This window comes from Jaculus jaculus, chromosome 1 (genome assembly GCF_020740685.1).
Source record: "Jaculus jaculus isolate mJacJac1 chromosome 1, mJacJac1.mat.Y.cur, whole genome shotgun sequence".
Lineage (NCBI taxonomy): Eukaryota > Metazoa > Chordata > Mammalia > Rodentia > Dipodidae > Jaculus > Jaculus jaculus.
Genome location: NC_059102.1, coordinates 145,092,799 through 145,118,766, shown reverse-complemented (window position 1 = coordinate 145,118,766; position 25,968 = coordinate 145,092,799). Strand labels below are relative to the sequence as shown.

Genomic DNA, 25,968 nt, shown 5'->3' with positions numbered 1-25,968 from the left:
TTTCCCTGCTTACAGCAAGAAGATGACAATCTCAAGCACTGTGACAGGAGGGTCGGGGGGAGGTAGTCTCATAAGGTCACGGACATTGGACAACTATGGATGTTCCCTACGCTGTTCACAATGGGAGAAGGAGGCATCCTCTTCCCAGCCTGCAGTCCAGGCTCCACACCCATTCCTCTGTAACGTGCACAAAGACCGCTTGTGCCTTGGCCATCTTGTGTGGGGCTCATAAGAAATGGTGGGTGGGGAGGTGAACCGAGGTCTCCACCGTGGGCTGGTGTGGTCTCCAGTTCCTACAGCAGTTAGGTCAAGAGGACGGTGCTTGCCCATCTCTCACATAAGAATCAAAGCTTGTCGGGGCTGTAGCTCCATTGGTAGAGTGTTTGCCTAGCACACATGAAGCCCTGAGTTCAATCCTGTGTGAACTGGGTGTGGATGCCTGTAATCCCAGTATTTTTTAATTTGATTTTATTTTAGAGAGAGTGAGGCAGAGAGAGAGGGAGGGAATTGGTGCTGCAGGGCCTCAGCTACTGCAGCCGAACATCAGACGCTTGCGCCACCTAGTGGGCATGTATGACTTTGAGCTTGCCTCATCTTTGTGCGTCTAGCTTACATGGGATCTGGAGAGTCAAACATGGGTCCTTAGGCTTCGCAGACAAGCACCTTAACCACTAAGCCATCTCTCCAGCCCTAGTCCCAGTATTTTTGAGGGAGAAGCAGGAGGATCATCAGTTCAGGATCATCCTCAACTAGACAGCAAGTTCAAGACGCTATAGGAGAGGATAGGGGAAGGAAAGCAAGGCTTCTTCAACATGCCTACCACAGTTGTGGAATTGGCCAGTAGGTGAGCTGTGCCTTCACCTGGCCTTCATGATTTGAGTGCTGATTCTACTTCCCTCACACCTGGGCTGGACCCGGGAATGGCCAGATTCCCACCTGAGCCCTACCCTCTGAGCCATTGAGGTCCTAACGCAATGGGATTTATCAGAGCTCAGCTAACCCATCAGACCACCTCAGTCAGGGACCTGGGGTCAGGGCAGACCAAGGGCCACTGGGAGCTGGGGACCCACTTCTCAGGGGATTGTCTTTCCTGGCAGGGGACCTTCTGTAACCCTGCCCCCTCCAATAGCTTTTGTGTTCTGCAGCTGCTCTCTGAAAGCCAAGGCCACATGGCTCACCTGGTGAACTCAGTCAGCGACATCCTGGAGGCTCTGCAGAGGGAGAAGGGGCTGGGCCGGCCCCGAGTCAAGGCCGATCTGCAGAGGGCCCCTGCCAAGGGAGCCCGGCCTCGGGGCTGCGCCAACGGTAAGTGAGCTTAACTTCCATTCCCCATGCATCTCGGGTGTCTAGGCCCATGTAGCCAGGAAAAGTGGGGTAAGGATTTCCCCCGGGACACCAGGACCCTGCCCTGCTTCTGCTAGGCCCACACTTTGTCCTGCACCTTCCATGGTGACACTATGGATGAAGGACTCCCTGTGGCCTTACCTGTGCCCTCCTACTGAATCTCAGCCCATTTTCCTGATGAGGAACATGAGGCCCAGGAGAATTCACCCAGGGGGTGACAGGCCCAAGGACTAATTCTCAGACTGATGTCGTTGCTGGAAGTCAGAGAGAGCTAGGGACCACTCAGTGGGTGGGGGTGTGAAATTATACCAGCCCCCCTGGTGTGTCCTTGCTGTGTAGGCTCTCGGCCCCGGGACTGCCTGGACATACTCCTGAGTGGACAACAGGACAATGGTATCTACTCAGTCTTCCCTATCCACTACCCCGCTGGCTTCCAGGTCTACTGTGACATGCACACAGATGGCGGTGGCTGGACGGTGAGTCTGAGCTCATGAGCCCGATGTTACACTCAGCTGCTCACCCAGCATCGACAGGGACAGCCCTGCCCAGTGTGCTTGGCCTGGCCTGAGCTCTGTCCACATCCACAGACATGTGGGACAGGGTAGGGGAGTCTGGTCCTCAGGGAGCAGATGCTGTTCACTGCGCCCTGAGTGCAGGGACCCTTGGGTCTTAGGATAGGCTTGGGAAATTGGGACAAGCCCTGTGATGGAACATGTTGTTAATGTGAGCTCTGGAGCTGCTCTGTAGGTATCTGCTTCTGGAGTAGTCAGTGTGCCAGAGGAAGGAAGGGGAAGCTGAGGGTCTTCCAGAGGGTCTTTGTGAGGAGTCTCTGACCCCTGGGCTTTCTGATTCCTGCCTGATTGCACAGGGGGAGTGTGGGATTCCCAATCAGACATCAGGGTTAGGACAGACACTGGTGCCCTGAAACTCCCCTAGCTGGGGGAAAGGGTGGGTAGGGGTCGCTGTAGGGCCCTGGTTCAAATCCGTTTGGACATCTCCAGGTCAGGTGTGTTGTCTGCAAAGGTCCAGACAGGAAATGCAGGCTTGGCCTCCACGCAGGCTTTCACATCTGTTTCCGGAGACTAGTGGCAACGACCCAGCTTGGCCATTGTGGAAGAAATAAGAAGACAAAAGGAAATGGCCCAGTTGTGGCTTTGTTTCAATAGTGAACTATAGAGGCTGAAATTTGAATTCCGTAAAATGTTCACATATTCTTAAAGTATTACTCACAGGACACTTTAGAAATTCTCCTTTTGGCTTTCATTACAAAGAGTTCAGGGGCTGGGAGACAGCTCAGTGAAGTGCTTGCCGCTTGCCATACAAGCATGAGGACCTGAGTTCGTAGTCCCCCACACCCCATGTGACATGGCTGGATGAGGTAGCACAGGCCTGTAACTCCAGCACTGGGAAGGTGGAGGCAGGCGGATCCCTGGGGCTTGCTGGCCGGCCAGCCTAACTGAATTGGTTCCTTTCTGGAAGAATAAGATAGAAAGCAGCTGAGGACGATCCCAACTTTGACCTCTGGCCTCCACATGCGCACACACATCATGCACATGAGCGCAGGCACATGCACACTTATATGTGCTCATACAGGAACATGCATGTGTACACACCACATATACATACATGCAAAAAAAAACAAAAAAGGTTAAACGGGCTGGGGAAATGGCTGAGTGGCTAAAGCGTTTGCCTGGGAAGCCTAAGGACCCAGTTTGATTCCCCAGGACCCATGTAAGCCAGTTGCACAAAGTGGTGCATGCGCCTGGAGTTCATTTGCAATGGTTGGAGGCCCTGGTGTGCCCATCCTCTCTTTCTACCTGCCTCTTTCTGTCTCTAATTAATGAATTAAGTAATTAAAGATAAAACCATTCTTAGTTCTCACATTGTACAAAAACAGGACATAGGCAGAAACTGTCCCATGCTGTGGCTTACTGACCCTATTATGGAGCTGAAGACTGTTGCTGTCTCCTCACCTAACTGGCCTTTTAGAAAAGGGACATTTCCTGTGTACTGTCTTTGAGACCTAGCCTTGGAGTTATGCCTCAGAATGGATCACTGGCTATTGTGTGATTTTTAAGAATTTATTTTTTTAGAGAATTAGGGCCTCAGCCATTGAAGTCAAACACCAGATGCTTTTGCCACCTTGTGGGCATGTGCAACCTTGCACTTGCCTAACCTCTGTGCATTGGGCTTATGTGGGACCTGGAGAGTCGAACATGGGTCCTTAGGCATAGCAGGCAAGCGCCTTAACCGCTAAACCATCTCTCCAGCCCTGTTGTGTGATTTTTGTGCAGATTTTAAAAATTCATGCCCCCTCTTTTATGCATTCTGAAGCTGGGCTAGGCCAGGTAAATAAAGCCTTGCTGTGTTAGCTGAGTGCCTCAGTGACCAGCTTGTGCCTCTGTCCCCGTGTGCCACCCTGCATTTCTCCTCCTTCATGAGGTGACTGTGAATGGGACACTACTAATCAACCATGGACTTTTTGTTTAAAGGTAGGGTATCACTCGAACCCTGGAACCCACTCTGTAGCCCCAGGCTGGCCTTGAAATCAATGTGATCCTTCTACCTCTGCCTGCCGAGTGCTAAGATCAAAGGTGTGCACCACCATGCCCACGTTAATCATGGGCATTTTTGATCCCTACTATATACTGGAGGCTTCAGAAGTATAGCTGCAGGGAAGCTCTTGTCCTTCCAAGGGGCTTAGAGTCTGCAGGGACTTGGGCTGTGACAGAGGAGGGAGCTCTGGGCTGGCCTGTTGATAAGGGGTATTTCCTATCTGAGAGAATAGGCAGGGCCTCTGGGCATGTGCAGGAAAGAGCAGGTGTTCCGGGACCCCCAAGTCAGAAAGCACATGGCGCCTTCAGGACACAGAGTGAGCTGGCATGTGTGGCATGTGGAAAGGTAAGGCTGAAGTTGACAAAACCTCAGGCTTCCAAATTTTAGGACAGGAACTAGGGAGCTGTGAAGGGTGCTGGGGAATGGGAAGATGGAATAGGAACCTTGCTTCATTGCACCCGTGGGTAGAGCTGGCAAGGAATTCCCATGTAGATGAAAGCCTGGGAGGCCATGGAGCCTGGGACATGGCACTTGGGCTCTGCCATCCATAGACAGATCTAGAAGTAGATGGGTCTTGCTGTGTGATCTTGCACAAGTGATCTGGGTTTTCTGGGTCTCAGTTTCCTCCTGTATCACTTAGTTGTTATTGAAGTTAAGCACTAGGACATAGCTGATAGGCAGACAAGGAATGTACCAGAAGGAGGTAGAAGGCCAGAGACACCTGCTCAAGGTCACTCAACCAGGAGCAGGAAGACTCCCAGGCAAGGTTGGGGGTTGGCCTGGTGAAAACCCCATTGGGTTGGGACTGATGTCATGGTGTGCTAGACACAGTGAGACCTGGGCAGGGTACCCCACTCAATCTTTCGGAGGCTGTTATCTTTCACTGGGGTCTCAAGGTCAGCTTGTGCCCCTTATTTTGGGTAGAGGGGTCACACTTCAGGACAGGAAGCTCGTACTGGGGCTGGAGAGAGGGCTTAGTGGATGAAACACTTGCTGAGGGACCTGAGTTTGGATCCTTGGCATCTTGTATAAATTCTGGGTGGGCATCGCAGCCTGGACAGAACTTCCCGAGGGCAAGCTGGGTACCTGGTCTAGCAGAATCTGCAGGCCCTGGCTTCAAGTCAGAGAGCCTGTCTCAAACAATAAGCTGGCAAGTCATGGAGAAGACACTCAGTGTCCACCTCTGGCCTCCATACGCGCACACGAGCGCCTGCACACAGCATACGCACACACGTTGGTGTTAGTTGCAGTCAGGGTCGCACTGATGGCAGAAATCACCCGACCAAGAGCAGCTTTTGGGAAAACAGGATTTATTTTGGCTTACAGACTTGAGGGGAAGCTCCATGATGGCAGGGGAAATGATGGCATGAGCAGAGGGTGGACATCACCCCCTGGCCAACATAAGGTGGACAACAGCAACAGGAGAGTGTGCCAAACACTGGCATGGGGAAACTGGCTATAACACCCAAAAGCCTGCCCCCAACAATACACTCCTTCCAGGAGGTGTTAATTCCAAAATCTCTATCAGCTGGGAACCTAGCATTCAGAACACCTAAGTTTATGGGGGACACCTGAACCAAACCACCACATTTCATCCCTGGTCCCCATAAACTGTTAACCATGTATGATATAAAATGCAATGCATTCAGTCCAACTTTCAAAGTCCCCACATTTTTTTATCCTAATGATGTTCAAATATCCCCATAATCCAAGGTCTTTTAACTGACCCATAATACCAAAAAAAATTCCCCCCCAAACCATAATAGCACAGAATAAACATACACACTTCAAAAGATGGTATTGGGCATAGCAAAGAAATATTCAGCCAATACAAGATTTAAAACAGCCAGGGCAAACATCAAACTCTGTAGCTTCAAGTCCAGCAACTCTAGTCAGTGACAAATCTCCAAGTCTGATAATTCTAACCAGCAACAAGTTGTTGGTATTCCAATTCCACCCCTCCAGCTAGGCTATGCACAGTCCTGGAAAACTTCATCTGGGGATGGCAGCTTTCCTTAGCAGCCATCTTGTGGTCCTGGCATCACTACTGGGTCTCCACTGCAATCCACAGTTCATCCTCAAGGCTCCATTGGGTCTCCATTCAGGCATCCAGAAAACCTGCTTCATGTTGCCCATGGCCGTTTCCAAAACACAAGACTGTGTTGCAAATTCAATGACCCTCTTTTTCCTACATTTTTATACTCCACAATACCAGGTAGGGTGCCAATTTGTTAATCCAGGGGGAAATGAAGCAGACTTTGATGAATAGGACACTCGTTGAACACTCAGGCCCCTCCAAAAGAGTCTACATTCTTCCTATTGCCCCAGTGCAGGTCAGCTGGCCCAATCTCAGTGGTTGTGATCTCATATAATTGCAGCTGAACAGGCAGATATTTCAACCCAAAGATTTCATTTCTGTGCCATATCCCTCCACCCTCACCAGTCCATTTCTACACAAAGCAACCCTGCACACATTCTCAGGACATGGGCATTATCAGCAAGCCTCTCACACAAACTGCTTCTAGCCCAGTCCAGGCAAAGCTCTTTCTCACCCTCATAAGCCAAACCTCACAGTTCATAGTTCTTTCTGCATTCAGGTCTTCCAGTTCTGACCAGAATAGTCCATGAAGCTGTACTTACAGTACTGCAAAGCATCTCCTAGGACAAGGTTTTAAATCCTTCCACATTCCTCTTGAACATCAGCTCCAAAAGGCCAAAGCCACACAGCCAGGTGTCTAGCAGCAATCCCACTCCTCAGTACCACTTTACTGTTGCAGTCCGGTTCGCATTGCTGGCAGAAATCACCCAACCAAGAGCAGTTCTGGGAAAACAGAGTTTATTTTGGCTTATAGGCTCAAGGGGAAGCTCCATGATGGCCGGGAAAATCAATGGCATGGGTAGAGGGTGGACATCACCCCCTGGCCAATATGAGGTGGACAATAGCAACAGGAGAGTGTGTCAAACACTGGCAAAGGGAAACTGGCTAGAATAGTCATAAGCCCACCCCCAACAATACACTGCCTCCAGGAGTCATTATTTCCCAAATCTCCAGCAGCTGGGAACCTAGCATTCAGAACACCTAAGTTTATGGGGGACACCTGAATCAAACCACCACAGTGCTTAAACAAAAAGGAGGGAATTGCCAATGTTGGTTGCTAAATCTCAAAAGAAGAGGCCAGAAGTCACAAGTCCACTTCAGTGCTTCTTAGGGTGGCCAAGGCTTCTGGTACCAAAATGCCTGCAGAGCAATCTGGAGGCCTACCACTGTTTTTTGACCATGAGCAATGCCCTGGGCATGATACTGGCCACCCACGGTGACTCAGACGCTGTGGCCCCACCCCACCTCAGTCCTCATCTGGACAGGGGCCTCGTAGTCCAGAGAGGTGGGAGCCCAGTTGCCCCCAAAGTGCCAAGGTAGATGCTGGGCATATCTCCACCCTTGGCCTTGTAACAGGGTATATTCAACACTCACCAAGGCCCTTGGCATTGACTATTTTTGGTGTATTGATGTCCAGGCCAACGGACATCCAGGGGAAGAGTTTAACATCAGATAAAACAATGACCTAGAAGCAGAGGAGGGAGGGAAGCCTTTCAGGGGAGAATGTAGTGGGGAGTGCAGGGGAGGGCAGCCCGAGTCAGCTTTGAAAGGGGTCGATGTCCCCAGTTGAGGGGAGATGGGAAGGCCATTGCATGCTGAAGGAAGGGCAGGGCAGAGCTTGCCATTAGGAGCCAGCGCAAGAGCAGCCAGGAGTCCCCTGAGACTGCAAAGATGGACATATCTCTAAACCTGTCTTCAAGCTTCAGAGGAGAGCTTTTAAGTGTACTGTATCTGTGTCTGGGGTTAAAAGCTCTTTTGTTTTTCTGTGAGGAGGTTGAGTTATAGCATTTGCCTCTGGGATCTCTGTAGAAGGAGTGGCCAGGATACCCCAGCTTTGCCCAGAAATCAGAATTAAGGGGTGGGACGGGTTTACACTGAGGCACCGGTATGGCCTTGCATCTTCCACAAAAGCTGACTTGGAGCCAATCTCCCAGGCAGCCAGTTAGGATTTGGGCCAGTAATTCCTCTGGCTTGGACTTCAGGGGTGATTAGTGGGTGGGGGGGGGGGGGCAGTGTCTTGCTCAGCACTGGTGTTCTGACACCTGGATCGGGGCTCTGCAAGAGTGGCCTGGGTAGTCTGAGAAGTGCTTGCGTGGCCAGTAAACGTTAATATCCATTTGGGCTCCTGTCAGAAGCAATCTTTCCCCAGGTACCTTTGGACATCTGTCAGCATCCCCCCGTGCCATGCAAAATCTCCCAGACACTCAATTGTTGTTTAGGAGGGCGCTGGCCACTGCCTCTCCAGACCCTCACGCCATCCATCCTCATTAGGGATTGTGTCCAAACTGCCTGGTCTTGTGTACCAACACTGTATGATCCTCCCCAGAGAATGGGATACTATACTGGACCTCAGGACCCCACTGAACATGCCAGTCATAGCCTGCCTCCCACAGACCAGAGTGGGCAGGGATGGGGTTTGGCTGGAGGAGTGCTTTGTGGTCCATATACCACAGCTCCATCTGGCATTGCCCTGACCCTCCTTCTGTCCCTGGAGGCTGACAGGGCAACCTCAAAGGGGGAAAGAGCTTGCTCGTGCCACACAGAGAGCCTGACCAGGGAAAAGCCAGGCCACCTGACACAGGTCAGTACCGTTAATTGTCACCATATAATAACTGAGCACCAGCTGTAGGGAGCCAGCTGGGACTAGAGAGAACAGTGAGCTTCCAGCTGGAGGGGCGCTGGACAAAGGAACAGGCTTGTGTCAGAGGGGGAAGGAGGAGTTACAGGGGCCTGCCTGGAGCTGAGGACGAAGGAGGGCTCGAGGCAGGGAGGTGACAGAGCTGGCTCTGGCGCTGGGGTGGTTCTGTACTGCTGGCATGTCTGGTGTGTTGGGGGGGCTGTTCAGGGGACAGTGAGAAGGGAGAGGAGAAGGAAGGGGAGGGAGAGGAAGAACAGGAGGAGGAGGGGAAGAAGTAAAGAGGACAAAGAGGAGGAATAGAGAGAGAAGGAAATAAGGAAAGATGAGAAAGGAGGAATAGAAGAGAGAAGAGGGGGCTAGAGAGATGCCTTAGCAGTTAAGAGCTTGCGTGTGCAGCTTAAGGACCCCGGTTCGAGACCTGATTCCCCAGGACCCACGTTAGCCAGGTGCACAAGGGGGCGCACACGTCTGGAGTTCATTTGCAGTGGCTGGAGGCCCTGGCGCGCCCATTCTCTCTGTCTCTCCCCGTCTGTATCTGCCTCTTTCTCTCTCTGTCTGTCATTCTCAAATAAAATAAAATAAAAAGAAGACAGAAGAGGGAGAAAAGGAAGGAGAGGGAAAGGAGAGAGAGAGAAAGGAGGAGGAAGAGGAGGGGGAGATTCCCCTGCTGTCTTGCCACTCTGTCCCACAGCCTTGTTCCCCATGAAGATCTGTTGAGGACAGCACAGCCACCAGGCCTCCTTAGCCAAGCCCTTGTCTTTGTGGAATCATGGGCCCAGATTACACCTGTCTGGCCCAGCTCCACATCTCCTCCAGCAGGGATTCAGCAAAGGATCCCCTCCCCCAACCCTCTCACCCCTCTGTGCCCCACTTGCTGCCTGGCTGGCACCCCCTTCTGCTTGGCAGCCCACTTCACCAGGCATTTTCCCACTGAGCAAGCAGGGTCACAGGTTCAGATGTGCCTCTAATTGGCTCTGTACTAAAGGAGCCCCCTCCCCACACCATCCTCTTCCCTCCACTAGAGGCTGCCGGGCAGGAGGAAAGTCCTGCCCTCGCTGTAAAACTTCAAAGGAGCCTGGCAGGCGATCCGCGCAGAGAGAGATGAAAAGCTCTAAGGGCCGCAAGCCAGGAAGGGACTGCGGCCCAGGGACCCTGCGCTGGGGAGACCTGGCCAAACGGACTGATTGTGAGGCGTCCAGTCTGCTAGACAAATGCAGCTCCTTGTGGCCAGCCCTCCTCTTTCTCCTCCCAGAGAGCAGGAACCTGCTGTGACATTGGTGGGCCACGGTATCCCCCACACTGCTCCCAGATCCCACCCCCCTTCATAGTGACCAAGGAGGCCAGGGATAACTCCTTCACGTTCTCTTGATCTGAAGAAGGAAGCCACCCCCACTCAGAGCAGGTTGATTTCGGTGTCCATGGGATAACATGCAACGTCCCGTGGGACAATGCACGTGAAGCGCTCGGCGCAACATTTAATAGTCAGCAGCTTGGAGCCGTGTTTTGCCAGGAGTTGGCAGCGTTGGCTGCCAAGCCTGGAAGTATGGCGGGGCGCCAAGCCCGGGGGGTACCATTTCCAGTCACAAACAAGGAGTGGGCCTGTTTCCTTCTGGGCCCAGCAGCTGGCTTGGAAGGGGAGGTGGGGAGCTGGTGAGACCTACTGTGTGTCGCCAGGCTCACGTGATGTGTCTGCTAAGAGGCTGCAGGGCTGAGGAAGGTCTTAGAGGAGGAGGCATAGCTCAGGGTGTTCCAGGATTGTCACTCTGGCCCCAGGAAGGAGCAGGTGGAACCTCTTATGCCCCCCCCCCTTTTTTTCCTTTTCAGGGAAAGGTCTTGCTCTAGCTCAGGCTCTCCTGGAATTCACTATGTAGTCTCAGGGTGGCCTTGAACTCGCAGTGATCCTCCTACCTCTGCCTCTGGAGTGCTGGGATTAAAGGTGTGCACCATCAAGCCCAGCTTGGGGACCACTTTTGAGGGCTTACGTTCACCTCTTTGTTCCTTCAGAACAAGAGTTGGCCTTTCTTTGTGTTCCCCTCTGCCTCCTGTCCCAGAGTCACCTGCTGGGCAGGCCTGGGACACTGGAGACTCCACAGCTACACCTCACACCCCTGCCGGTCATGAGTGGGCACAAGACCTCAGTCTAGGAAAACCGCAAGTGTCACCTCCTGGGGACTTTCTTATATTTTCTTTATTTAGTTGAGGGGGGGGCAAATAGAAAAAAAAAATGGGTGCACCAGGGCTTCCAGCCACTGCAAACAAACTCCAGATGTATGAGCCATCTGGAGTTGGGTACTGGGGAATCAAATATGGGTCCCTGGGCTTTGACACCTTAAACATGAAGCCACCTCTCCAGCCCCTCCTGGGGACTTTCTAAGGTACAGAGCCCACCCTTGCTTCAGCACCATGGCCTGAAAGTCCACTCCTTCCCCATCCCTGGGGTCTAAGTACCTCTGACCCCTTGAAAGTCTGTCTACAGCCCAGCGCCCCCTGCTCGGTGCAGCAGATTTGCCAAACACCCCAGTCCTCAGTGAGCGGCTCTCACGTGCCCTGAGTGCCCCTCCAGCCCTGTCCTTGTGCTTGGCCGTGGTTGAAAGCTGTGACTTGGACTCCTCATACAAATCTTGGGGCCTAGGGTTCTAGGGATCCACATTTCACAGAGGAGGAAACTGAGGTATAAGCAGTAGACATTGGGTGCAGCTGTGCTCTATTACTGTGGGCCTGTGTGGGCCTGTCTTTGGGGCCATGAGAGTTCTTTTTTTTATTTTTTATTTTATCTTATTTTATTTTCTTTATTTGACAGAGAAAGAGGCAGATAGGGAGAGAAGAGAGAGAATGGGCATGCCAGGGCCTCCAGCCACTGCAAACAAACTCCAGATGCATGTGCCCCCTTGTGCATCTGGCTAACGTGGGTCCTGAGGAATTGAGCCTTGAACCGGGGTCCTTAGGCTTCACAGGCAAGCACTTAACCACTAAGCCATCTCTTCAGCCCATGGGGCCATGAGAGTTCTGAGGGCCACAGCTGTGCCTGTGTGCCAAGCACAGACAGCCCCACAGTCATGCCTGTCTCCGGGGGAGAGTTCAGAGTTCAGGAGGTCATGCTAGCTGGCTGTCTGGATAGCACTTGGGCTCCTAAGTACTGCCTGGGACTGACAGCCAGACGTGCTCAGAGGCGGGACAGCTTCAGCTTAGCACCCTGTCCCTGTCACACCACAGGGCACTTCCACAGAGGGCGACGTGCCTCCATCTCAGCCTTCCCGTAGCCGCTTCAAGCGCCCCCAGCCTATGTTTCCTCAAGGGCTGAGTTCCTCAGCTCCTGCAGGACTGTGATGGGAAGACCACGTCCTCTGAGGTGCCAGGTGCTCGGGATGCCATCTGTATGGCCTTGGCACCATGTTGGACAGGATGGGGTGGGGGTGGGCAAGGTGGTTCCACAGAGGCAGCTCCACTAGGATGGGTCCTGTGGAGAGGGAGGCTGAGGAAGCTGCAGGGTGTCACTGCTGTCTCTCAGGCTCAGACTGACACAGGACCATCAGCCGCCCCAAGCGCAATCCCTTCTCCTTTGAAACCACTCAGTCCCAACTGCAGGACCATGTGGGTCGCGTACTCCCTTGGCAAAGGCCCCTCCACAGCACTCCCAAGCTGCCCCAGTGGCGGCGGGCAGCCGGCGCTTGAGATGGAGCTCAAGAAAACACGCGCTGTCTGTCCGCCCACTCATGGCAGCAGCCCAGGAGGCCTCGGCGTCGGCAAGCGTTTTCTCCAAGAGTCGCTTTCCAGCCGGAAGCCCGAGAGCTGGGCCAGCGCCCACCGTAGGCCAAGTTAATCTGTAATGACTTTGTGTCTGCCTTTTGCTTCTCTACCCTTTGCCTAAGCAGAGGCTTGGGGCTGAAGGAAGAGACGTGGGCACCCCAGGCCCTCAGTTGGCATCCTGCGTCCAGCTGATCCTTGCACTCTAATTAAAGCCCCGCCTCTTGCCATCGCCGCTGAAGTACAGCTGGTGCCCAGAACTCTGAAGCAGCGGCTGCGGTTTGCCCGCGGCCGCAGAGTCGGAGGAGACACACCCACGCGCCTGATGCCCCGGGAGTGCCTGCCTGGCAACCTGGGGACACCTGGCATGCTCGGTCACTTGGTGCTCAACCCAGTGTCTAGAACGGTCCCCGCAGAGCTCAGGGACTTGATGGCAACCAGCTGGGGTCCGTTGATAGGCGGCAAAATCAATTACCTGAGTTGTGATAAACACAGCTTTTTAAATCAAAGTGGAACGGAATAGAACCCCATAGAGTATAGGGGGGCTGCAGGCTTTTCATTCCAGGAAGCTTTCTGTTCAGATACAAACTTGGGGTGGGAGTGTCCCCTCAAAGCATGGGACCTACTGCACCCCAGCTCCAGCTACCAGGCACACATTGGCAAGCACTGTGGCTTCTTTGGTGCCAGTTCCTGCCATCTGGACATGTTGGCCATTCTCCGTCGTAGTGTTCGTTGCTGGTAGACAGACGCAGGTGGCCTCTGGGGCTGTACCCACCCAAGACGACTGCACAGGTGGAACCCAGGGAGTGGTGAGGTCACTCACACCCGTGGCCAGCTCCAGCCCAGAGAACAGCAGAAGGGGCTGGGCAGTAAGCTGAGAAGTCCGCTCTCACCACAAGGCAGTGTAGTGGTGTCGCACATGCCAGGGACTTGATGCTGGGACTTCATCCTTCAGCACTGGGGACAGGCTCGGCCCGTCTGAGAACATGCTCCTTACCCCGCCACACATGGTCACCTGGCCTGGCCACTGCCTCGGTGTCGATATGTGAATAACAAAGAGGTGACGCAGAGCCCCAGGGAGTTGGTGACCATCACAGTCCGTGGTGTCTGACCACTGTAAGCCTGCCCTGGGGTTCTTCCTACCATGCCCTTTAGAATCAAGGCAGGGTGGGGTTAGGTCTGTCTCTAGGAACTGTAGCATGGGACCAAGGTGTCCCTGTAGGGACAGTGAGGGAGCAGGCTGAGCCCTGACCAGCATATCATGTTATGCACTGGGGTGGAAGCAGGGCCTGGGGAACCTCCAGGAGCCAACCCCAGACACCTGCATGGTCCTTGGAGCCTTCCAGATAAGACACAGTTGGGCCTCTGTGCCACAGCTCCCCTTGCCCCATCCCCATGGGGCCCGGCCATGGAGGGAGGGGGCTCTGTTCCCCTCTGCCCTCACTTTCCCACATCCCTTCTCCACCCCAGGTTTACATTTTTGTTTTTCTTTTTTTCGAGGTAGGGTCTCACACTAGCCCAGACTGACCTGGAATTCACTCTGCCGTCTCAGGCTGGCCTTGAACTCACAGCAATCCTCCTACCTCTGCTTTCCAGTGCTGGGATTAAAGACGTGCGCCACCATGCCCGACTTTGGTTTACACTTTCTACTTTCTAGGATTCATGCCCCACGGGGCCCTGGCAGCCTACCACCTCCACTTTCCACTTCCAACTAGGAAGGCAGTGAAAGGGTGGCCCTCTTAGAGGTCCCGAGAGGCAGGGCTTGCCAGCCACTGGGAGAGGAAGAACTAAACTGAACCATGTGGCAGGCCAGTACGAGGCCCTGGGTCCTGCCCTGTCTTGAAGACCACCCTGGAATCTCCTGAGAAACTGCACTCTACTGGGCAGACTGCTCTCTCTCCACCCTAGGTCTGCCCTGTTCCTGTGTGAGTGAGGGGGTCCTCTGCACACAAACCTTGCCCCTGTGTTCTGTTCCAAGGCACCTGAGTGCAGAGTCTGTACCTTGTGCCACTGACTCAGTTTCCCCAAGGGAGACTGGCTGGCACATTTGCCTGAATGAGAGGTTTGTGGCAGGCGGGCCCACCAGAAGGAGTGACTCCGGAAGGGGGACTGCGGCCAGGCTGCCACTGCGTGATGTCCATCAGGCCAACATTGATCTGAGCACCTCGGGTGTGCCAGGCCCCAGCTCAGGATCCTCGCAGCCCACCATGGAGGTTCTGCCATGATTTGCCTCTTACGAATGAGGAAACAGGCTGGGAGAAGCAGCAGTAGAATGTGGGTGTCCAGGGCAGGGGCACCGGGGCCTCCGGTGAGGCCGAGACCCCAGTGCTAACAGCCTGCTGTCCCTGCAGTCCTCCTCCGCTTCATTCTCTTCATTTTCCTCCCCTTTTGCTTTCTCCTCCCCCTCCTTCCTCCCCCACCCCTTCCTCTTCCTTCCATTTCTCCTCCTCCTGCTCCAGCAGAAACAGGCTCAGCTTGCCCACCGCCTTGCCTTCGGGAGCCCTAAGCTTCTGCCAGGATTAGGCCTTTCAAAGGACGCGTGCTCAGGGTCCCAATGTGCAGCCGTCAATACGGCTCTTCCGCGCGGCTCAGATCTCCCGAGCCTTGTCGAATTTCCTCCCGCCCAGCCGGTCCCTCCAGAGGACTTGCAAATTTTAGGGCAGGACCAGGTTCGTGGGGCAGTGGAGCAAGAAAAAAAAAAAATAGAGGTGTCATCTCCCTCCAGCCCGTGACGTCAGAACTGCCCAAATGCCCGAGACTGATGCCTCTCTGGGTATGCGGTGCATCCACCAGCTCTCTGAACAGACACCGCTCGGCCCAGGCACCCGGGCGGGCTGGCGGGCAGTTCCGAGCCGCTGACCCGGGGCTGCTTAGTAATGAAAGCTCGTGGCTCCCCGTCCCGTCCCCATCGCATGCAGCCACACAGACAGGTGGGCGGCGAGGGGCGCCGCCTCTGCGAGTGAGCAGGAAAAGGCTCGTTAAACAGAAAGACGGTGGTGGAGCCTGAACGGGACTGTCAGCGATCTTGGGCCAGCACAGCCCTTATTTCAAAGCAATTTAACCGCTGGGACTCCAGACTCCCAAATCAAGAATGTTATTAAAAGGAAGAACAGAGGCAGCTTGGTGGCTCCTTGGTACCCAAGTCACACCCCAGCAGGGCTCTGAGCTCCTTGGCCTCCCCTGAGAAGTAGCTGGGACTTGGGAGCTCCCAAATCCTCATAGATCCTGTCAGGCTTTTGAGATGGAACCCTACCTCAAGCCTGGGGTGAGGAGGATGTTTTGAAAAGGGCCAGATGTGATAGCTTCATATCTGAAATCCCAGCATTGGAGAGGTTGAGGCAGGAGGATTGCTGCGTGTTTGAGGCTAGCCTGGGCTGCACAGTGAGACTGTTAGAAAAGCGAAAACAGCCGGCTGTGGTGGTGCACGCCTTTAATCCCGGCACTTGGGAGGCACAGGTAGCAGGAGGATCACCGTGAGTTCGATGCCACCCTGAGACTACATAGTGAATTCCAGGTTAGCCTGGACTAGAGTGAAGCCCTATCTCAAAATAACAAAACAAACAAACAAAACAACAACAACAACAAAAACCAGTGGGGTTCTGTTCAGTTTTATTTTATTGTTGTTTTTTCAGGGGACGGGGTTCAATGTAGGGTTTCACTCTAGCCTAGGCTGACCTGGAATTTACTATGTACTCTCAGGGTGGCCTTGAAATCACAGCAGTCCTCCTACATCTGCCTCCCGAGTGCTGAGATTAAAGGCTTGTGTCACCAAGCCTGACTTTCGGTTTTGTTTTGACCTGGGAAAAGATAACGGGGCCCTGTTCACCTCCCCCTTTCTTGACGAGTGGGGAAACCAGGGAGCAGGAGAGGTGGGCCCATGGTAATTCCTTTTTATGGGGACATTTCAGGGGCCGGTAACCAGTCACGCCTGCCTCTGGCCGCCGCAGGTTCCATCCAGACCTCAGAGCCAGGAGCTGTTCCCGCTGTCGTGAGGGGAATGTGGGTGTCAGGGAGGGCGTGTGTGGGGCTGCAGGTCCTGGGTCGGTTGGCGGGTGACGACTCCGCTCCCACTTCCCCTCTCAGGTGTTTCAGCGCCGGGAGGACGGCTCCGTGAACTTCTTCCGAGGCTGGGAGGCGTATCGAGAGGGCTTCGGCAAGCTCACAGGGGAGCACTGGCTAGGTGAGTCCCCCCCTTACCTGCTGACCTGGCAGACTTCCTCCCTGAGGACACCCACACCCACACTCTGCGGGGTCCCTGTCACGCAAACAGCTGATCAGGGCATTCGGAGCGATTGAGTGAGACCGTGAAAAAGAAGCGACAGAGCATGTTAACATAGGTGGGCTCCGTGCACGTGTGCTGGTAACGGCAACGGAGCGGATACGGGTGAGGTGGCCACGCTGCAACACCAGCACTCGGGAGGCGGAGGCAGGAGGGCTGTGAGTTCCAGTCCAGCCGGGGCTTTAATATAAAGCCAGAACGTGTTTCGGAGCCCCCCCCCCAAAAAAAAGAAGGTGTGGGAGCTGGTGGTGTAGCTCAGTTGGTAGAATGTTTGCCCAGCCTGCGCAAGATTCTGGGTTCAATCGTTGGCACGGCATGACCCAGGCGAGATGGTGCATGCCTGTAATGGCAGGACTCTGGAAGTGGGAGGCAGAAACTGTGTTCTCTTAGGCTACATAGTGAGTTTGAGGCCATGTCCTGGCAGGCACACCTGAGAAGTGATCACTGTTGGGGTCACTGAAGCCATGGCAGGCACGGGGCCCCGTCTTTGGGCACCAGGAGTAGCAAGGATGACCCCAGCATTGTCCTGCTCTCAGAGCCAGCAGTGCCTAGTGGCCATCTTGGGGACACTATGTACGCAGCCCCCAGAGAACAACTAGCTGGCACTTCCAGGTGATCGTGTGCCCACGCATCTTCCCTCAGCTGGGACAGGTCTGCTCATATCGTCATCATTACTTACACAGGATTGGCCTTTAATTTATCTGAACATGTACATTTACTGTTTGATTTTGCCTTAAACAGAGTTATCTTCAAAGCCCACAAATTTGAGGAGGGCCTGTGTTCATCCATGCAGGATGCACAAGGTGGCACTTATGTTTGCAGTCCGTTTGTAGTGGCTAGAGGCTCTGGCATGCCCTTTCTCTCTCTCTCTCTCTCTGTCTCTCTCTCAAATAAAAAATTTAAGAAAACTCTTTCTTCACCCCAAAAGAAACCACACCCCCACCAGCAGTCATTCCCACTTATATTTTACATTTACATGAGTACGTCACCAAATGTCATCTGAGCTTTCCATGATGTGTCGCCCACCTCATGCTACCTTTGCTTCTTGGTATCATATCCTGGAAGTTGGAGCTTGGACAATAGGAGAGTAAGCCAGTGTCATGGCCAGGGACCTCCTAAGAGCCCAGGTGTGGGTGCCAGGTGAAGTTGAAGGGTTCTAGATCTATAAAGACTTTCAGTGAGAGTCCGAGAGGAGGGTGGTAGGGGTAGTATTCGCCAGCAAGCTGACCCATCCTGTCTAATGACTTGGGATGCAGGAGGACAGGGCCTGCCCCACCCTGGTGCCCAGATGGTACTGACCACCCACCCACCTTGTATGGACTTGGTGACCACATTCTGAGCTTACTGAGTACCAGCTTGGAGGAAGGCAGCTACGTATCTTACATTGGTGCCCCAAACCTCACTCCAGCTAGGAGGGCAGCCCTGTTGTCCGTGACCCCGCCTACAGATGAGGAAATGGCAGCTTGCTGAGGTGAGCCCAGTATGGGATGTGCCTGGGCCAGAGTGCTGGTGTGCAGGATGCTTTGAGCTGTATATACGCCTTGCAAGGAGCAAATGCAAGAAGGGGAGGATGGGAGACCCCCTTCTCAGCCCAGCCCACCCAGGTGACTTTGTGAAGGAGAAGGTGGTGGTGGCCAGGCAGAGACCCACCCCCACTTTGCCACCCAGGGCTCTTGGAGTGGTGTGGGCGTCTCCGTTGCTCCGTGGCATCTTAATTGAAATCTGTAAGCAGCCACGGAAGATGGGGGGAAGCATTTAAGCAGGGCTTTGATTAGCTCTGCAGAGGCTGGCGTCCTGACAAGAATGCCAACTCTGATGCCCCTCAGCCTCCCTCTGCTTCTTCAGCCCTCTGTCACCTTCTCATTGAGTGATTACTCTGCTCCTATTAAGTCATGGGTGCTCTTTATATATTAAGGCTCTTGATCCTTTGTCTGTAGACGTATACATGTGCACTTCCAGTCATTGCTCAGCCCTTTCTATTATGTTTTCCTGGCTTTTCAACTTTATTTTTATCAGATGTGGACATATTTAGTATGTAAACAACGCATGTTGGTACCATCCTTTCCCTCCTCCCTGCCCCTTTTCTGAAGAGGCCCTCCTCATTGGGGATGCAGGTCAAATCCATGCATTATGGGGTCAAACATATGGGGGAAGCATTCAGTTATGGGAGACAGGCAATGTCTCTGTGCAAAATGTCCCAACTTGTGGCTCTAACAATCTTTCTGCCCCCTCTTCCACAAAATTTCCTGGGCCATATTGGGTGCATTTTAAGTCTACTTCAGTGATGTGCTCTCAGGAGCCTCTGCATCTCTGGTTTGGTAAATGTTGAGTGCCCTCAGTGTCTATCTCCTTCACCCTTGTGCTGGTATCAGGTTCGCTGAGAAAGCTGCACTCTTGCTCATTTCCCCCAATTCCTCTGTGGTTTCATCTGGGGCCGGGGTGAAGTGCGCTGGGTCATTTATCTCCTCAGATCTTGTTCCCGTCTGAAAAAGAAAAAAGAATTCCACACCGTGGTGCCCGCCTGCAGACAGACAGACACAGGGAAACAAGAATAGGGAGCTGGAACAATCTAGAAAATGGGTCTGGCCTACTCACTCCACACTGCTGTGTCCCTGGTTTTTCAACTTTGATGGAATCAGTTCTTCCCATCTTTTTTTTTTTTTTTTCTAAAAATAGGGTCTCATTATAGCCCAGGCTGACCTGAAATTCACTATGTAGTCTCAGGGTGGCCTCGAACTCACAATGATCCTCCTACCTCTGCCTCCTAAGGGCTAGGATTAAAGGCGAATGCCACCATACCTGGCTTTTCCCATCTTTTAAGAAATATTGTTTATACTTTAGGCCTGCTTTTTAAAGTCACAGTTTTATGAAGTTTTTTTTGTTTGTTTTGAGGTAGGATCTCATCCTGGCCCAGGCTGACCTGGAATTCACTATGTAGTCACAGGGTGGCCTTGAACTCGTGGCGATCCTCCTACCTCTGCCTGCCAAGTGCTGGGATTAAAGGCGTGTGCCACCATACCCTGCTGAAGTCTTTTTTTCTCCTTTGCCTTTGTGTTGTATGTTAGGTTCAGCTCTCTGAGCCTGAGGGTTTCCCTAGGGTGACCGTGTGAGGCGTGAGGTCCCAAGCTCTTCCTGCCCGTCTTCTGTCTTGTCCTCTGACACTTGAACTCTGAGGGGTGGTGGAACTGAATCTCGGCTCATAGTCTGAGGTCTGGGGACTCAGGGAGCAGCCCTGCGGATGGCAGTGACCCTGGAGGGTCAGCGAGAGCAGGGGCAAAGTCAGAGGCCAAAGAAGGGGAGAGGGACCCCAGAGTCTCTTCCCACTGCCAGGCGTCCTGATGAGCCCATCACAGGCACCAGGAAGGCATGTCAGGAGCCAGATATTGCTAGCCCAAAGTAGGGTGTGTGACACCTGCCCCCAGATGACCTGCAGACAGGAAGCATCTCTGGGCTGGTTTCTCTCTCATGCCGTATTCCTGGGTGATGTAATTGGTCCTGGGTAAGGTCTGAATGAGAGCAGGGGCGTTGGGCTCTTCCGCGTGGGTTCAAATCCCAGCTCTGTTGCTTATCAGCTATGTGCCCTGAGCCAGCAACTTCACTCTCTGAGCCTCCCTTCTCTGGCTAATCAAGGGTGATTGTAGTGCCTGCCTCCTCATCGGGTCCTTCGCCAGGCATTGTGGGTAGGGGGAGCTGTGCCATATGCGTTCTGTAATTAACTACACTCTTTCTGAGGCCATCTGATGGATTGCTCTTTGTGAGGTTCTCAGAGCACAGCCTGGCTTCCGGGTGGGGGCTGTCTTTGTCACCTACTCTGTCCTTCTATCCGTGACACCCTCTTGGCCCCCTTCACCAGCTTGCACAGGTGTGTGAGCCAGGCCCAGAGAGGGATAGCAACTTGCCCTGAGATGCCAACCCGGACAGGGTGAGCAGGCAGGATCTTGCAGGGGACATCCCCCCGCCCCCAGGGCTCTTGGACCTACCTGGAAAGGCCAGGCAAGGGACCCAGTGACTCCTCCCAGGCTTCTCCTGTCCCTGGGCCTGGCACATGATACCAGGGTTGGGAGGGGAGGGCTCTTGTAGCCCATCATGCACACAGTAGCTGGGAATGGTGACCCATGGGAGCCACAGCTATGGGCCAGCAAGCAAGGGGGAGGGGCTGATGGAATCTGCTCGTAGCTGTGAACCTGTGAGGCGTTTAATTAAACACCCTCTTAATCAAGAGTTAATCACACTGTCAGGGAAGTGCCCCCAGTGTGTGAGACCCAGGGAAGGGCCTAAGATCTGAGGAGGGAGGGACAGAAGCAGGGAGGAAGGGGGACAGATTGAGAGGGTAGCACAGAGCCAGGCCCTGGGGCCCTCACCCCAGCCACTAAGGCATTTATTGAGCTCCTGTCATGCTGGGCCCCACCCGCCACCCGTTCTGGGGTTTAGCAGTGATGGGGACAGAACTCTCTCAGAGCTTCCGTATCAGTGGGAAACGCACGAGGAAATAGCTGGGACCCAGAATCCTGACAGGTAGGGTAGACTTGTGTGTATGGAAGGTCTGAACCCTCACAGGAGGACAGGCAGCCTACCCAAGGTGTTACGGTCTGAAAATAAGCAGAAAGTCAAGGTGAGAGGGGACACGTGTCCCCGGCAAAGGGACCAGCCCGTGCGAAGGCTCTGCAGTGGAAGTAGCACCCTGGCCGGGTATGAGGGAGGACAAGGGTGCTCCCACGCCCAGATAATTTCCTGGCTCGGGCCAGCTCAAATCCTCTACATTTGGGAAACACAGCTCAACTTCAAGTGAACCGAGAAAGCTAAGTAAATATTCAAAACTTTTTGGCTCTGGCGTCCCTCAGGAAGAAGGAAGTAGCCTTGAGTGGAGAGGGCACGCTTGGTGGTGGCTGTCCTTGCTGTCACTGCACCGGGCGCTCACTCTTTCCTCTCCTTACTTCTCAGGGGACAGGTCTCATCCTGACTCCCTCCACTCCCCCCACCTTCTCCCCCCACCTCAGGGCTCAAAAGGATCCACGCTCTGACCACACAGGCGGCCTATGAGCTCCACGTGGACCTGGAGGACTTCGACAATGGCACCGCCTATGCCCACTACGGGAGCTTTGGCGTGGGTCTGTTCTCCGTGGACCCCGAGGAGGATGGGTACCCGCTCACTGTGGCTGACTACTCGGGCACTGCAGGTCAGAATCCAGGGGCTGCCAGGTAGGCCCGGTGGGATCAGGATCCTGGCCACTCACTTCTGCCTGCAAGTCCTCTCTGACCCTCCTCAGCCCTAAAGCCCACAGCCCACAAAGAAGCCTGGGTTGTTTGCCCATTTCTTGGAGTGGGAGACTGAGTCCAGTGCTGGAGCCAGGAGAATTCTGTGATGGGGCTCCACAGGGCTATTGGGCTGTGGTGGCTGAGACCTTTGGGTGAGAGAGTAGGGGGAGGAAAACCAGAAGCCGGGGTGGAGACTGCCTGGATGAAAGGGCACGCCCCCATTGTTGTTACCGTGCAGGATAGCTACCTGAATCTGCCAGGTTCAGGGGTGGTGTGCACACATTCCAGGGGGCGTGTCAGGCACATATGGTCAGTGGACGCTGAATGGGTCTGGGTGTTCACCCCTCTGTCGCCTGCTTGTGCAGGTGACTCCCTCCTGAAGCACAGCGGCATGAGGTTCACCACCAAGGACCGGGATAGTGACCACTCGGAGAACAACTGTGCCGCCTTCTACCGTGGCGCCTGGTGGTACCGCAACTGCCACACATCCAACCTTAATGGGCAGTACCTGCGTGGCGCCCACGCTTCCTACGCTGACGGCGTCGAGTGGTCCTCCTGGACTGGCTGGCAGTACTCACTCAAGTTCTCCGAGATGAAGATCCGGCCGGTTCGAGAGGACCACTAGACCGGACGCCATCCAGCCCCAGGTCTCCTGACCACACCCCATCCCTGTACCCCTTAGTCTACGCCCACTGCTGTGAGAATACTTTCTGCCCACCCACCTGTTGCATGGCTGACCCTCTCTCCATTAGGGGTGGTCTAAGCCAGCCCTGACACTCAGCCCCCTGGGCCAGCGACACCACACATCTCCTCATTGTCCCCAATTCACCCATGTCCCCTCTCAGCAGCTGACATGATCTCTTGCCAGGGCCAATGGTGGCTGGCACTTGATGTCCCTGAATCACCCCTGCTTAGACTTTGGCTCCCATGCTGTGCCTACTGCCTCATGGAGGGGATGGTGGCATGTGTGCCCCTTGGCTTTGCCAGCCCAAACACCTGTCATCATGGGAACAGAGAGAGTCAGGAACAGACTTAACACCCTGGGCCCTGGGGCCTTTGTGGCATCTCATGGGAGAAGGCTTAGGCTTTCTGAGGCTTGCCTGCCCTAAACTGCCCAGCCCCACCATTCCTCTCCCTCTGTGCCTGGAGACCCTGCCTCTCCTGAGAAGACCTCTAATAGCTGAGGCTGAAGACCGTGTTGGGTTATGGGCTGAGCAGCTGAGTTCTGCTATGTCCTGCAGCTGCCTGTGGAGACCCAGACCCTCAGGCCGAGGCTAGCCCCTGAAGTCCCCTACCCCATGCCTCTTCATGTCTGTACCCGTCTGCTCTGTCTCTGTCAAATGAGGTTTAGCCAGTCTCTGCCCAGCCGTTTACCAGCCTCCTGCCCCACTTCTGCTTGGGGGCACAGGCAGGCCACAGGGTTGGGCCAGTGGGAACCTCTTGGTTTTCTGGGCTGGGGCTGAGGTAGGCTGGCCAGTGCTTGTGCTCAGACCCCCAGCCAAGTGCAGAGGGTGGAGGCCTGCGCCCAGGGGAGGCGGGATAGCTCAAGAGGCTGCGGTCTCTGTAGAGAGGCTGCCCCCTGCTGGTGATCATGGGAACTGCCACCTGGGCGCAGCAAGGCCGAATGGTCACTGGGGAAGGCCACACTGGGTAGTGGGTGGCAGGGGGAGACTGAGGCAGCAGGCCAAGCATCTGGACATTGCCTCCACTGATCCCTCCAATCACCCTGGACTCTACCATTGCCCTCTCCCCCACAGGGAGCCCCACAGCCTTCAGGGACAGGGACAGCAGCCAGGCAGGCTGGCTGGAGCCACAACCTTTGGCCACCAACTCTGGTGTTCATGCCTGGGCTGAGCAAGCTGTGAGAGAAGCTGTCTAGGTTGGGTGGCAACAACCCTCCTTAGGCAGGAGGGAGAGATGCCTAGGGGTGGATTAGATAGGTGCAGGATGTGGAGAGGGTAGTCACTCTCCCCTCCTTCCAAACTCGTGCCAAAGCCCAATCCCTCCATAGGCCAGGTGACCTACGCAGCCCATTGCCATGAGCCATGGACAGAGGTTCACAGTACATATGTCTGCTTGGGTCAAAGCCACCCTGGATGCCAGACAAGAGCAGTTGCTGTCCACTTGACCCCCAGCTGGTGACAGAGGTGGCCAGGTAATAGGGGACTCCAGCCCGGCATGAGTAAGGTGCTGGCAGGGACAAAGAGGCACTCAGGAAGCCCCCTGAAGTGCTCAGGTGGCCACACCGACATGAAGCCCCTTCTCCTTGGTCCCTCTGTATTCAAGAGGGCACCGCGTCACCCGAGCCCCCAGGGTGCCCAATCATATTGCAGAAGTTGGTGGAACCCAGAGCAGGCATCCTGGAAGCACCCTCCTCCCCCAAACACACATTACTGAGACGAGATCGGCATTTGCTGCCAGGGTCCCTGCCAGCCGCCGCTCAGAAGTGCCGAAGGCTTTCTGATGTCTCAACAAACAAGCTCCTGTGAGGGTGATGCTGGTGGTTTCGCAGATGTGCGCGTGTGGCAGGAGGCAGGGCCTGGGGCCAGGGCTTGGCTGCAGAACAGACAAGCCAGAGCTTGGCCTGGCAGGGGGACAGTTGAGGAGGCAGGTGAGGGACAGCATGCATCCATGCCTCATCACGCAGGAGATGACAACCTTTCAGAGCCCCATCACCACCTCACAGCACCAACCGCTCTCCCAGATCGAGGGCATGGCTCTACACCAGCCGAGTGTGCACAACCGGATGAGGCCAGGCGGCAGTTCCTCTCCTCGTGCGTGCCTTTCAAAGGCTAGTGAGGCACGAAGTTCCGGCACACCTACTCTGGGCCACAGTTTCTGCCCTTGACCACAGTCCGATGTCAGTGAGAATGGCTGTCACCAGAGACGGGAAGCAGGAGTGTGGGGAGAGCCCATGGCGGCAGATTCGGTCGGCTCAGACCTGAGTGATGCCACCAGGCCGGTGTACACAAAAGACCCACAGTCACAAACATTGCTGCCCCAGACCCAGTTGGATGGTTTCGGCAGTGGGTGACTGTGACCCATGTTCCATGATTTCACCTGACCAAGCCCACTCTGCCCTTTCCTTCTTTCCTGGGTGAGTAGGGGACGGGTCTCCATGCCTCTACACTGGCATCTTGGCCAGTGCACCATGGCTGTCCCCGTTTAGTGAGCTTCTAAAATTTCCTTCTTCATGCCCAGGGAGGCTCTGTGGACCCAGCCAAGGGCCCCACACTCACCTCCAAGGTGGATCCGCACCGTGAGTCTTTCCAAAGGTGGCTACCCAGCCGGAGCACTGCAAGCCGGGGTTCTGTAGGGGACCCTGGCCAGGCTGCAGGAGATGCGACCGGGGCTGAGTGTCTGTCCTGCCATGTGAGCAGAGGACTGGTGTTTGCCCTTGGGTGGAAGCGGCCCACCTCTTTCTTGCACCTGTAACCCTCATCCCCTCAAGCCTCTGACTGGCCTGGAACTCAAAAGTAGGGGCCACGGCCATTGAAGGCTTTGGCGTTCCGTCAGCCAACCACGTAAAACTGTCCTAAACCAAGAGGACTTGGCAGGGTAGGTATGCCCATTGGCTGGTGTGTGGGGACCACGGGGCAGGGGAGGAGCCAGGAGCTCTCACGACTAGCGCAGCACCCCGTGGACACACGTCGCATGGAACTTGGTTTTGTGAATGTTCCTGTCTCCAGTAAAGTTTTGTGGCGACCCAGCTTCAGCCTCTGACTCTCGTTGTGACCCATGTGAATGGGGTGGGGCCAGGATTGATGTTTGGCTAAGCACCCCTTGTTCTTCGTACACCCCCCAAGGGTGCTGGCTGGCTGAGCGGAGACACACGGGTCTGGCGGCTGGAGCGAGGTGCCTGCCTCCTGCCACGGCTGCGTGTAGCAGAGCTCGTTCTCCCAGGGCTGGGCTTCAGGGATGCACCAAGGCCCACTTGTCTGTTCATCCTACCAGGGTCCCCCTGATGCGTCAGTCCTGCAGGGGCTGAGCCTGGGGCTCTGAGCTGACACTCAGGAACTGACCGTCCCTCAGGGCTGTTTATTCCCATTCCAG

General features: G+C 54.7%; 1 protein-coding gene across 2 annotated transcripts in view; it reads left to right on the top strand.

The window, feature by feature from the left end:
- The window catches only part of Fibcd1 (fibrinogen C domain containing 1), a 37,236-nt gene extending 11,611 nt beyond the window's left edge, over positions 1-25,625 (top strand). Inside the window, exons 3-7 of one of the 2 annotated variants that reach the window (XM_004671742.2) lie at positions 1,146-1,305; positions 1,684-1,820; positions 16,464-16,560; positions 21,657-21,836; positions 22,281-25,625. In XM_004671742.2, coding sequence (XP_004671799.1) covers positions 1,146-1,305; positions 1,684-1,820; positions 16,464-16,560; positions 21,657-21,836; positions 22,281-22,540 — 834 coding nt within the window. In that variant the 3' untranslated portion in view covers positions 22,541-25,625. The remainder of the gene's footprint in view (positions 1-1,145; positions 1,306-1,683; positions 1,821-16,463; positions 16,561-21,656; positions 21,837-22,280) is intronic. The other variant, XM_045145469.1, reaches the window with a different exon arrangement.
- The last annotated feature ends 343 nt before the right edge of the window (positions 25,626-25,968 follow it).